This window comes from Taudactylus pleione, unplaced genomic scaffold (genome assembly GCF_031769625.1).
Source record: "Taudactylus pleione unplaced genomic scaffold, aTauple2 ptg000391l, whole genome shotgun sequence".
In the NCBI taxonomy this organism is placed as follows: Eukaryota; Metazoa; Chordata; class Amphibia; order Anura; family Myobatrachidae; genus Taudactylus; species Taudactylus pleione.
Genome location: NW_028284792.1, coordinates 12,948 through 26,240, shown reverse-complemented (window position 1 = coordinate 26,240; position 13,293 = coordinate 12,948). Strand labels below are relative to the sequence as shown.

The 13,293-nt window shown below is 41.2% G+C and overlaps 1 protein-coding gene across 1 annotated transcript in view; it reads right to left on the bottom strand.

Moving 5' to 3' along the window:
• Positions 1-12,913, bottom strand: part of SPNS2 (SPNS lysolipid transporter 2, sphingosine-1-phosphate) — a 102,764-nt gene extending 89,851 nt beyond the window's left edge. Inside the window, exon 1 of the mRNA XM_088445881.1 lies at positions 12,811-12,913. Within this exon, the coding sequence (XP_088302007.1) occupies positions 12,811-12,913 (103 nt within the window). The remainder of the gene's footprint in view (positions 1-12,810) is intronic.
• Between the last annotated feature and the right edge of the window lie 380 nt (positions 12,914-13,293).

The following is a 13,293-nucleotide window of genomic DNA, read 5'->3' as shown; positions in this document are numbered from 1 at the left end:
TACCAAAAATGCGCTGCTTGCCAAGATCTCCTGGGGTCCCAGATAGGTGTAATGACCCAAGCTGGATTCCGCTCTTCTCTGACTAAGTGCCCTCTTTGAAAACGGATAAACAGGTGTAGATGCAATAATGCCATAAACTGCACACACCCTGCTTAACACATGGAGATCAGTAAGGAAGGAGGAATGTGGTATGAGCTCATTAGAACCATTGGCGCTCGAAGGGAAAACCAGTGACCACCACATTATTTATAAGAACTATTTAGTTTATTTTATATTTAAATTTATTTTATTTTTATTATATGCCCTACAGCAGATGTTCACAAATTGCTTTCTTTTAATACTCAGATACATTTTTTCCCCATGTCTTGTTTCTTTATAGAGAAAGTATGTGTGTCACAATACATAGCTATTCCTCTAACTCAAAGTCTTTCTCACATGAATTCCCATGAGACACTCAGCTGTGTCCACGCACAGAAAGTTACCAGCTTTACATGCCAGATGAAAAGATGATGAAACCAATACCATACAGACACAGGGCGGTATCTCCCTTTTCTATGCATCTCTCCACCTGAAAGCTGCATGTTCCCCTGGTGGGAGCGTAGCAGTTGCAATAACAAACCCACAGCCATTATTCCATATACCCTTTCATATGGTCTGCTTTGTTTGAACACTGCTTTATCTGTTTTAGAGGTATGTTATTGTTCTATGGATATCTTTTTTCAGAGCGAGAGTTATATGAAGTCTATTTAGTCCCAATAGGAAAATAAACTGCTAGCTTTGTCGGATGAGGTCCCGCAATCAATCCATCTGAACTAGTAAAATTATATTTCTAGAAACTTCTTGTTCGTGACTACACTTACAGGCTTCTATTTTTGTGTCAACTCAGACAGAAACTTACAAACATATCAGTACTTGTCTTTACAGTGCTGGCCCATGACACTAGTTTATGTCAGCTTACTATAAATGTCTCAACACATATATATATATATATATATACATACATACATATACATATATATACACATATATATACACACACACACACACACACACATATACATATATATACACACACACACACAGACAATATCCTATAGTGTTGCCTGGCAGCCCCACATATATAAAGGAAAAAAGGCAGCACTCCTTGGTGATGAAAAAAATCAATTTCCGTATTCAAAGCATCATATACAATACATGCAAAGTGTCAGTGTGTGTACAATATATATATATATATATATATATACACACACACATACATACATACATACATACACACACACACACACATATATATATATATACACACACACATACATACATACATACACACACACATATATATATATATATATAAAAATTATTAATACTGTAGGCCTAAACAGCCTGTCATTCAAAACCACATATTTTGTGGGCTACTAAAACCTTTTCTGCTCAGACATTGAACTTCAGCCCAAATCCAGTGATTAATTATTCATGATAATTAATTAGTCTGGCCTATCTTGGCAATGACCGCAGGAAAGGACACTGTAGAAAGACTTCAGTACTATTGGAAGTGATGCTCAGCTGCTGATCAAAATAGCGTTGGCATAAAAGTGTGTGGTGACATTCTGTAACACGCCCTTACATGGAAGGTGCTTTACTAAACCACACAAGCGTCACCATTAGTGTTACAAATCTATATTAAGCCACACTTTACGTATAATTATACTAGATTCACAGACAGTCATAATTTACTCCACAAACTGCTAACACCTATAGATGTAAGCTTGGCTCTGAAAAACACATGCTTAATCAGTGACCTAATACCAGAAAAGACTCCAATATCGCATTCATTCCACAACACAGTATTGTTGGCCCCTCTATTCCAAATTTGGAGAGCAAGGACTAGGCCAGCATTTTGATTATTTGCCCCAAAAGCACATTTTATTATGCCCCCATCCTATAACGTTAGAAACCTCCATGACGACTACCACAGCCCTTTAATAACTTAAATAATCATTATCCAATAAAATGTTTTGTAATATAACATTTTTGGAAACCTTTGAACTATATATGTATTAAATGTTAACATTTCTCTATTTCCTATGTAACTAAAATAAAACGTGTATTTGAACAACGAATGACCATAAGATCAATTCGCCATCTTGGAAAAGTAAGAGAAGAAAAGTTCTATCACTCAGGCCTTTCCACAAACACAAACCTAGTAATCACACCACATATGCAGGTCTGCAATTGTGGGCATGCCCCAATGGTCCAGGGATAGGGTGGCATGATGCCAGGTCAGCAAGGGCAATATGATATTTACTGATGCAGTGCACTTGTTACAGATATATGCAGGATTGTGATTTTTGATGGGAAAGAGATTATGGTGTGTTTAGTTGTACCTTTCCCTTCTATCCTGAAAAACGGCATCAGAGGCTCATATATTCAGCAAAAGGGGGCATGACCAGGATGACACATGCCGTTTGGGGGCGGGGCTATGGGCGGAGTCACATATTCACATCATTTTGGCCCCGCTACACAATGCCGAGATATCCGGCATTGTGGAGCAGGGGGCGGGGTCATGATGACGCGATTCAGCGAGAAACGCATCATCACCTCCCCCCCGCTTCGGGTGTTTCAGGTGATATTGCGGGGAGGGGGGGATTGGAGGGGCCGGGAGACATGCTTACTTTTCCGGGAGGTCGGGAGCGGCACCCGATGTATGTATCATTCTCACTTGTAGCTTCCTCTTCTTTTATCCCAGCATCTCCTGGCTGCCCCTATTTCTTCCCTGGCCCTTTCCCATGAGGCCATGGCCCTTTTTCAGGTGCACTATATTATGTCCCTATTTAAAAAATGGGGGAGGGGGGGCGCCAATGCTCTCTCTGGCACAGGGCACCAAAAAGTCTAGTTATGGCTCTGACTTTGTGGGTCCTTAGTTACCAGAACAGCCACACTGTCTGCACTTTTTCATGGCTGTACTATGGTAACTTTAGGGTTCCCTGGGATATTGTGTGAAATATTTAAATTGATTTATTTTAAAAAATTTAAGTGACTGATGATGAGGCAGTCAATCATGAGTGGTCGGTAGGGGTGGGGGACATGGGGTAGCAAGTTCTACCCCATGTAAAACACGGCTAGTAAATACACTGCCCTTTTAAATATCGGGCATATACTCGTTCGGTAGCACCAGGTTTTAAAACCGGCCGCTTAGTAAATAAACCCCCTAGTGACAGAAAGCATAATGAGAATAGCATGGCACAGGTATGTGTAAAGGGTAAATCCATTCAATATTAGAGTTTTGCGGTAGTAGCTCAAAAAAAAAGAGGAACTGTGAAACACTACTTTCATAGAATAGAACATTTAATAAGCTTCCAAATGAATGCATCCATTCTCATAAATAAATAAAAGTCCCATCATATATGCTGAATGTATTACTTTTCTGATGTAGTGCACATTAGGTTTCATAACTAAATGGTCATGTTAATGAACTAAGTGAGATGAAATTCTTCACTTGGCAGATCTAAAAATACTTCCCTGCACCAATGTAATAAAATATTAATTGCATCCGGGAGTGGTTGTAATTATGGATGATGCACACTATTAACTTTCCAGAAGTTGTGTCCATTACATACTGGAATATCTACTTTGTTTTACAAACATGTTTTTCTATTTATAAAATAGTTTTTATTGAATTGGCGCCAACAAAAATCCTACACTGCTGGGTGTTCTATCAGTAAACTACAGTACAGATGTTCCATTTCCTCCTGACACTTATCACCAGTGACGTGCCGTGAGGTACATGGCTGGGGAGACACTGGCTGGTATCAGAGCCAGATTTACAGGGTTCATGAGGGCATTATACAAAGGTGCAGCAGTATATAGTGCTGGAAATTTGGTGTGTTTTGATCAGGGATGCACAGAAAAGGTAGGCAGGGGAGGCAGTGCCTCACCTGCCATACACTTTTTACTCCAGAGTTTGGACTATAAAAATGGATTGGAATACTATGAAGATTTATTTATTTATATATATATATATATATATATATATATAAATAACTTTTAAGTCAAAGAGGGCACTCGCCGCATTTAGGTGATAAAAAGATGCTTTAAATATAGATGATACATCTTACCAAGACAATGTGTTCAATCAACATTTTGACCCCATCAGGTCTTTATCAAGAGACAAGTCACTGTGTGTCATCCATCCAGCATGCTGACCAAGAGCATACTAAACTGACCACCAGAGATCCCTTAAATACAATCACCATTCCACCTTAACAAATTAGTCAACCAATCACTACTCACTATTGCCGAACACCCAGGTATGTCCACCTGCATCCAGTTAGCCCAGCCGGGCACCTGGCCACGGGGAGGGAACTCCCACAGACTAACCAGTGTAAGCCCGCTCATGGTTATGCGTCATCAGCCATCGCCCACTCTCCAGACACTTCCGTGCATGTCACCGTCCAGGAAGTGTAGTGAGCCATACTCTATGTCAAATACCCCAAAAAACCATCTAAGGAGATATAAATCTCCACACATTTTCTTGAAATTTTTCCTATAATTTTTATAGTCAAAATTCTGGAGTATACCCAGGTATGGCAGGAAAGGCTCTGCCTTACCTGATCGCACATCATTGTTATATATAGGTTTAGAGACATGAAATGCATTACAGCACTCACTACAGGGGAAAGTAGCATATATGCTATCAGCAAATTGTAGTATAAGGATATGGTTTTATTCTGCTTCGTCTGCTATTCATTAGCACAGCATGTAGATCCGTTTAGTCCAGGTGTCATCTGACACGGTCACCTTAATTGTGACATATATTTGTTAGTACAAGTTGTGGATCTCTGCAATGCTTACAGCAGGCACCAGGAACATAGTAAATAAAGTACCAAAACCTAGGACATCAGTAATTGCGTTCTAAAAATAGATGTTAATTTTTTTTTTAAAAGAATAGTGTAATGCTTATTTACAAGCTTAACATTTTAGGCTGTGAAATAGACTGCTACAGCATTGTTGTGTTATCAGAGATTGCCAATTTGTTCTCTGCAGTATTTATGACACTGTGCTCAGTACAATCAGAGGGTTTACCCATAGAAAGTCTACAAACACCAGCACGCGTGCATCCTATCCTCATGTCTATTGATTGAAATGAAACCTCGTGGCACGCTGCCTTAATGAATTATTCATGCTCTGAATAAATCAGGGGATGCCACTTAAGGAGAGCTCCTTTTAGTTCAACGCCTGGTCTCATGAGAGAGGAGCACTGCAGCTGAGCCTGTAGGAGCTCATACAGTATGCAGGGTGTACACGCTCAATATGCTTCTGCTTACTGGTGCAGAAAGGCATTCTGGAGAGCGTGTGTCTGCAGTGTATATGCTTCTATTGTGCAGTGCGAGGATGTAAATGGACTTTGCAGTAACTAATGCCTTTGTCATGTAATACAAAAAGCTTTATTCCATCTGCTATAGTCACTTGACAGCAACAGGACCTCCTGCATGCTAGAACCGAATAACCTTTTTCCTACTAGATATCTATATCTGTCTATCTGAATGCGGCCATCTATTTATCAACCTATGTCTATCAAGCAATCCAGCAACCATACGGAGTCTTGCTTTCCTGGGAGATAGAATTAGAAGGGTTCATTACTTATATAAGTAAAGAGACAATTATTGGACCATAACTGATAGAATTCTCTTTTTGTTGGCATTAGCATAGACCCTAAACAAATTCAAAATACACAGACAGATTATTTGGGTTATAAAATAAAAAAAAATGCATTATCTGTGATGAGCTGATTGTCTACTGCCCTCCATCTTCAGAAACAGTCATGTTATTCATACAGTAAGAGAGATTTCACTTAACAGCCATATATTCCTAGTCTGTATCCTAGCCCATGGTAAAATCTGCAGTGGGTGGACAGGCCGTCAGTGATGAAAGGGAATGCAGCACTGATAGAGCTTGGTCTTCCTTCCTGAGCTTGAAAATAACTGGTATGGCCAAAAAACAAATGCAACATACATATTTTATATGGATCAGGTTACACAATCGTCTACAAAGCCATGTATGGTTATTTTGTGTATTTTTTATTTAAGATAGAAGAGCCATGATGGATATGGGTTTTCCCTTGTGTCAAATAATTGCACATTATGGCCTAATTACTATAGCAACTATAATAGATCTTCAGATCCCTTATTTCAAGCATAAGGCAAGATTACTATTGAATTGTAGATGAATAAGTTTTTCTCTTCATTATTTAATCAAATGTCTTTATCCAAGTAGTGAGGGGTCTGTTATATAGTAGTTGGCCATATTCAGTAGATAATATTTCTGCATCTTTAACTCTAAAGAACCATGTACTGTAAAAGACAATGAGTGCCACCCAGCCTTTCCACAAAGTGTTCCTTTCATCACATTAGTGATTCAGCCTCCTCAGCACCAGCTGCTGCATCCTGGAGACTTTTCTCCTGGCTTTCACCTGAACTCTCTCAAATCACCCCATCAGGCGAGTTCCATTCATTACAGACACTGTAGAAACAGCAAAGGCCACCCCCTTTTCTTGCTCTTTTTTTCTTTTTTTACAAGTACTTGTCTTATTATATGAGCAAATGTGGAGCAAATAGCCAATGAGCGGCTCCTCCATGTGGGTCCCAGCCAATGAGTGGCCGCTAATGTTAGCCGCCGCTGATTGGCCGGTGGCCCGGGACTGATGTCAACTCTTTCCCACGAGCTGACATTAGCGCAGTGTAACAGCACGCAGAAGCATGTTGTTACACTGTATCCCGGGCACGTTTTGGATTTCTGCGGAGAACATTGAGGGACATAAAGGGGAGTATTGGATCTTTTTTTACAGGTAATTCGTTGGGATACTTTACGTTGACAAGGGGACATGAACATCTGGAAACAGGTGAGTATGTGTAAGTGTGTTTATGGATGCAATAAAGCTTTATTTTCATGGTGTGTTGTATGTTTTATTAACCATTTCTTTACAGGTGAACTACAGGTACCAGTGGGCCCTTAATGCCCCACCTGCTGGTACTTGTGGTTCTCCAAGTACCAGCATGCGGGGGAGGCTTGCTGGGACCTGTAGTGCCACTGTAAAAACAAAGACACTATCAACCCGCCACCCACCACCCACTGGTGGCGGGGATAGCCCTGGGCTATCAGCCTAGGACAGGGGTGCCCTGGAGAGGGTGACCCCTTTATTAGGGGGGTCCCAACTCCCCAGGGATCCCTGGCCGGGCTGACTAACGGTCAGGGCTGATGCTGCGGCTGGGGGGCCCGGTGAAAGGGCACCCCTGCCTGTGGCATCAGTCCTCCATTAGAAAAGGTCCAGGGTTGGTTTTAAATATACGGGGGACCTCATTTCATTTTTTTTCACCGTATATTTAAAACCAGCTCTGTCCCTGCTGCCTGTTGCTGCTTCGTAATTTACAGTGGAACTCTACACATTTTTTTCCCTGTAAATTAAGAACCAGGACAGGCTGGCAAGCCCGAGGCTGGTTAGTCCTTTGGGGGGGACCTCGCGTCATTTTTTTATAAAAACATTTATCTATTTTTTACAAGTCTTAACACACAACAGCAAGCACATATCTCACTGATATGTGCTGGCTGCTAGCTCGGGAGAGATCTGCAGAGAGAAAACACTGCAATCTCGGGTGAGTAATCTCCTGCAAAATATGTTACTCGGGGGAGATATCTCGTTCTGCTTCAAATCGGCAAACTCTTTTAGCCTAAAGTCGCCGGTTGGTAAATTTAGTAAAAAAAAAAAAAAATGGATTAAATCACTTTGAAAATCGTGACCATCTCGAATCTTAGTAAATTTACCCCTTACTATACCTTGAAGCTATTTCTTTTTTTTATAAGAATCTTTATCAACATTTAACAAGGCAAAACAGGGGGAACTCAGCACCATACAGGAAACATCAAATGAGAATGAATTACCGAAGGAAAAAAAAAAAAAAAACTGCAAGGGAAGAGGAAAAGGAAAAAGAAAAAGAAAAAAAAAAAAAAAAAGAAACAGGGACATAAAGGCACAAACATAAGAGCAATCAGAGGACAATGCAAATAACAAACTAAGTGACAACTTAAATATAGAGAAACTAAAGGTTGCCAAAGTTGGAAGCATATAAATTAGAAGAAGGTACAGATGTGCCTTGTAGAGATAAGAGGGGGGTAAGAGGAAGCGGTTGTACTCAAGTAGCAGTGTTAAGGGATAGTCTTATTTAGGCAGTAAGCAATGGGGGAGTGGCTCAGTGGTTACGCTACATTTCTTTGGCAAAGTAATAATACTCCTCTTCACATTTTCAAGGAGTATTTTTATCCAAAAGAAGTATATCATTATTGGTAATTAGACGTAATGTTAAACTGCAAGATGATGCTGAAAACTTTTAAGCATTTAAGCATGGGATGAATTTTTACAGCCTGTACATCAGTCAGGCAAGGCCATGGGCACTGATGGTTAGGAACAATTGAACTTAGACCCCATGCTCACAGCAGCAGTACAGTTGCTATTACTGCTGCTACATACTACAGATATTCTCCTGTAGTCAGGTCCAGCTTTGTCACATGCATAGACACAAGACAATTTTTAGAGATTGCCTGTGATTTTGTAGGAGTCTATGATATGATGCCTATACAAGTGTTATTGTGATACATATGATTTGACACTTATGCGGTCGATGTTTTGACTGTCCTTCGCATAAGGTTGGAGAGAGAATGCCGACATGGCACTAATGATATTTAAAGCATTTAACCATGTCGGCATCATTAAACATGATAGTAAAGCATCAGGTATAAAAGTTTAATGCAGATATGGTTAACATCTTCTAAATAACAGTACTGCTTCTGCATTCTCCGGTTGACATTTTGACTACTGACAGCATAATTGTGAATTTTTTAACATCCCATATATTCTATACTACTATGTCTAAAGCAGTTATGACACTTAACTTCACATCCTTTGTATTAACGTATCTTGTGATACACTTAAACCCCTTCAGAGTTGGTCACAGTCCCATAAAAATTTCAGAAGTGAACACGTGACTCGATAACCTCCTAAACTATATTCACAAGGGTAACTCCCATAGCATGGACTTCTAAAAGCAAAATATAGACAATTCCTATGTAATAACTATTAATTCTTTTTTTTTTGCTTTCCTGGTAGGTAAACATAATTATGCCCTATATATCTAGCACACATACAATATTTAAGTTAGTCTGCATCATAAATGAAGAAAATGGAGCTATATCAGTTGCCACCCCTATATAAAAAAGGTATATAGTTAATGTTACTATGGCATTTTTTCTGTAAAAGTAAGTTCAACCCAAAAATGTGCTTCAATAGTCTTCAGCCTGAAGAACCAAAAAAGTTGCATAGTAAAAGGTCATTAAATGCAAACGGACTCCAAATTTGTCTTTATACTTCATAGATTGTACAGACAGATTTTTTTTTTAAATCTTTGAAAATATCCAATAAATCATTACAACCTTCTACTGTATATCTTTCTGTTTTTACTGTAAATCTGTTACACAGAAGCTGTGAAGCTTTAAGTTACAAAAATGATATATGCAAGACCTTATGCCCACCAGCATGTTTTGTGTTAAATTAATGCAAATACCAGTAATACAGCATGCCCTAGGCAAGCACATTTTACACTTATCTGGTAATTGCAGTTCTACCCAGGTTTGGAAGATTATCAGGGTCAACTAAGACCCCCCAAGTTTATGGAGAAGATGGTATATGGAAAAACAATTAATACAGGTACTGCCTTGCGAGAGGAACATCAAAAATGGGTATGGGTTGATTGAAAACAATGAATTCCATTTTTAGACCCGTTTTCATGTGGCATTAATGAGTAGAAGGCCGGAGAGGTACAGCCCTCCATAATTCCATTTGAGCTGTACGGTATTCATATGAATATACAGCTACCGATAAAATCGGATTAGTTCATTCACTTACAACTTCTAATTTTTTCTTGTAGTTTACATTACCTTATTAGAACCAGTTATATTACAAAGACAGCTAATTCAATAATATTTTGAATTACATGCAAATTGTTTAATTTGTGGTCTGCAATATAAAAACCATGCTATTTCTAAGAACATCTTCAACAGTTTTCTCCAAGCATAATTTGATGAATATTCCTGGATTCTAGTGTGAAATGAATGTCTATTACAGAGTTAGCACAATCCGACATTACTGGCGGGAGGCAATCGGGAAGCTGAATGCCTAAATACCGGCAGCCGGCTTCCCGACTGTCATATCCTGGCAAGGGTGAAATGCCGGGCGTCTAGATGTAGACACCCGCATTTCCCCGACGCCGGGAGACCAACGCCCGGCATCACGATCGTAGTGATGCCAGGCGCCACGAGCGGACAGCCGCGGGGGGGGGGGGGGAGGGTTAGGTTTAGGGCTCCCGGGGGGGGGGACTTAGGATTAGGCACCCCCCCAGGAGGGTTAGAGTTAGGCTAGGGGGAGGGAGGGTTAGGGTTAGGCACCCCCGGGGGGGACTTAGGTTTAGGCAGCAGGGAAGGAGGTGGTTAGGGTTAGGCACTTGGTGGGGGAGTTAGGGTTAGGCACCCCTAAGGAGGGTTAGGGTTAGGGGGGTTAGGTTAGCGGCCGACGGTATTTCATACCAATTCCTTACTGGCTGACACCAAAGCTTTTTGCCTGCAGAACAATGGTTCTCGCAGCCTGACAGACTCAAAAGTGCGGTTTAAAAAATACTGTTTAAAATGTAACCACTGCGTGTATACTCCATAGACAAGCTATACAGCTAAGACTGGTCGCACAGTAGTACTGCTCAGTCGACTCTTCGCTCATGCAATGCAATCTGTAATTTATTGCAGATATTATACAAAAACACAATGATGCTTTTCTGTATCACTGCTTGTATATCACCACAAGTGTTATCACAACTGATATAGTCAATTATTCATAGATCTTTTTTGCATCACACATTCCTGCCTGGGCAAAATCACAGCAGAGTTCATTGCTAGTATGGTTTTCTTGGTGTGGTCACTGTGTAATCTTAATAAAAAAAAAAAAAAATCTTCGTATTTTGATGGTTCTCTTTTTTAATACTTGATCAGCTACTGTAGGTTACTTGAAACATTTAAAAATAAATAAAAATATTTTTTAGCAATACTGATCAACCACTCTCCCTCTGCCCATCTATGCCATCTAATCCCACGCAGCGTGCCGGACACCAGCTGTTACTTACAGGGTCAGGCGCAGCTGGGGGCCTGGCTGTTGGTGGGCAGCCAATGCCCACTGCTGGCAACCTCGATTCCGGTCCTCCCCTTCCTTCCCCAGCATTGCGTCCGGAACACAGGTGGCGGTGGTTCACATAGGGACGCGCTCTCCGTTCTGTGTAAAACATAAGGGGTTCCTGTGCACAATCCAATACCAAAGTAAAGGCTCTCAAAACATACTCCAGCTTCCCTAGTGATACTAAGGGGTCAATCCTATTCCGTGCGAAGTGTGCGATGTGTCGTTGCAACGGGGTTAAAATGTCGGCAACGGACTGGCACGTTGCAGCCTTCCTCGACCCTGAATTCACCAAACTTTGCTCGCTGTCCTATGGGGTTGCGAGCAAAATTTGGCGAATCTGGGCTGCCATAAAGTGCGGCCACTGCCACGGTGACTCGCACTGGTGAGATCAATCTCACGGAATAGGATTGACCCCTTACTGTTCGTTCCTGAACTCGGCTTTGTTCGTGACCCGATTCCGTCTCATCCCTGGTACAGTGCCAGATATTCCGGTTTTGACCTTGGCTATTTCCGGTGACCCGTTTATATCTGATCCTTGGTACCCCCATGTCAGTTTGGTTTCCGACCCGGTTCATAGACTACACTTCTGCGTACACTGCGTAGCTTCCATTATACATCCAGAAACTGACATGTATGAGAACATTTCAATACATCATATATATGTAAGGAGCTCTGGATAGGGGGGCCACTACTGGGGGCACTATATAAGAAGCACTGCATAGGGGAGGAACTACTACTGGGGGCACTGTATAAGGGGCACTGCATAGGGGAGGAACTACTACTGGGGGCACTGTATAAGGGGCACTGCATAGGGGAGACCACTACTGGGGTCACTGCATAGCGGGTACCACTACTGGGGGCACTGCACAGGGGGAACCACTACCGTGGGCACTATATAAGGGGCACTGCATGGAGGGACCACTAGCGGCACTGTATAAGGGGCACTGTATAAGGCTACACTACTACAGGGGGCACTGTTGCTGGGGACATTGCATTAGGGGCACTACTACAGTGGGCACTGCAAGAGGGGCTCTACTACTGGGGGCATTAAGGTGCATATGGAATGGAAAGGAATGTTCCCAGAGAGATGAGAAACTGTGGTGTTGACACGCCCACATTTTCCAGTGACCACGCCCCTTGTGGCATGTGACCACACCCACTTTTCTGGCGTGCGCATTTACTTGGGAGGGTTCCGTTTTTTTACTTGCCCTGGGCTTCAAATACCCTAGTTACGCCACTGTCTGCCACTTCGTGCATGTTTAAAACAGATTCCTGTGTGGTTAAAGTCACAGCCGGGTGTCTTTGGCACAGATTGAGGGTTTTGCTGCATCTGCAATATGAATAATACACAAAATCTAAAGAAAAAACCCCACTATGCTACACATCTCGGCTCAATCGCACCCCGGAGTCTCAATGCAACAGCTGTGCAATAGCATACAACACTGCTTGAGGCCCGTTGTACAATGTTAACTGCACCATTGAAATGCACTTGCCCTATTATAATATGCGTCTCATACACTAAATAATGCACCAACAGCACTTACATGCGTACTTGTTGTACTGTTTGACATGGCAGGTATGAGAATCAATGATAATATGCATGGGGTACAGCAGATACTGGTATCTCTCTGCTATATCTGAGCCCATAGTACAGACAGCTAGGAATTATGTTTCTTCCATGATGTAAGAATAATAAGGGTCTTTGGAACCTGAGCCAGGAAGTGATTTATTTCTCCAAACCCTGGGGCTTGGGAGGGAAATAATACAGAAAAGAAAAGAAAAAAAACAAATTAATATATTAAATTTCTCAATCATGAATGCATAGTGAAAGAAAAAAAACCATTAGAGGTTTCAGTATATGGACTCAAATGTAAATAATTTAATTTCTAGATAACGTTAAAACAGAGCTCAAAATATAATTTTGTGCTACTCTTCAGCTTCCTCCTTGGATTTGTCTATTCAGGAAGTCTAGTGTGCAAAGGAATATTACTCCCTCTCACCCACTCCAGAACGCTGTATTACCAGAA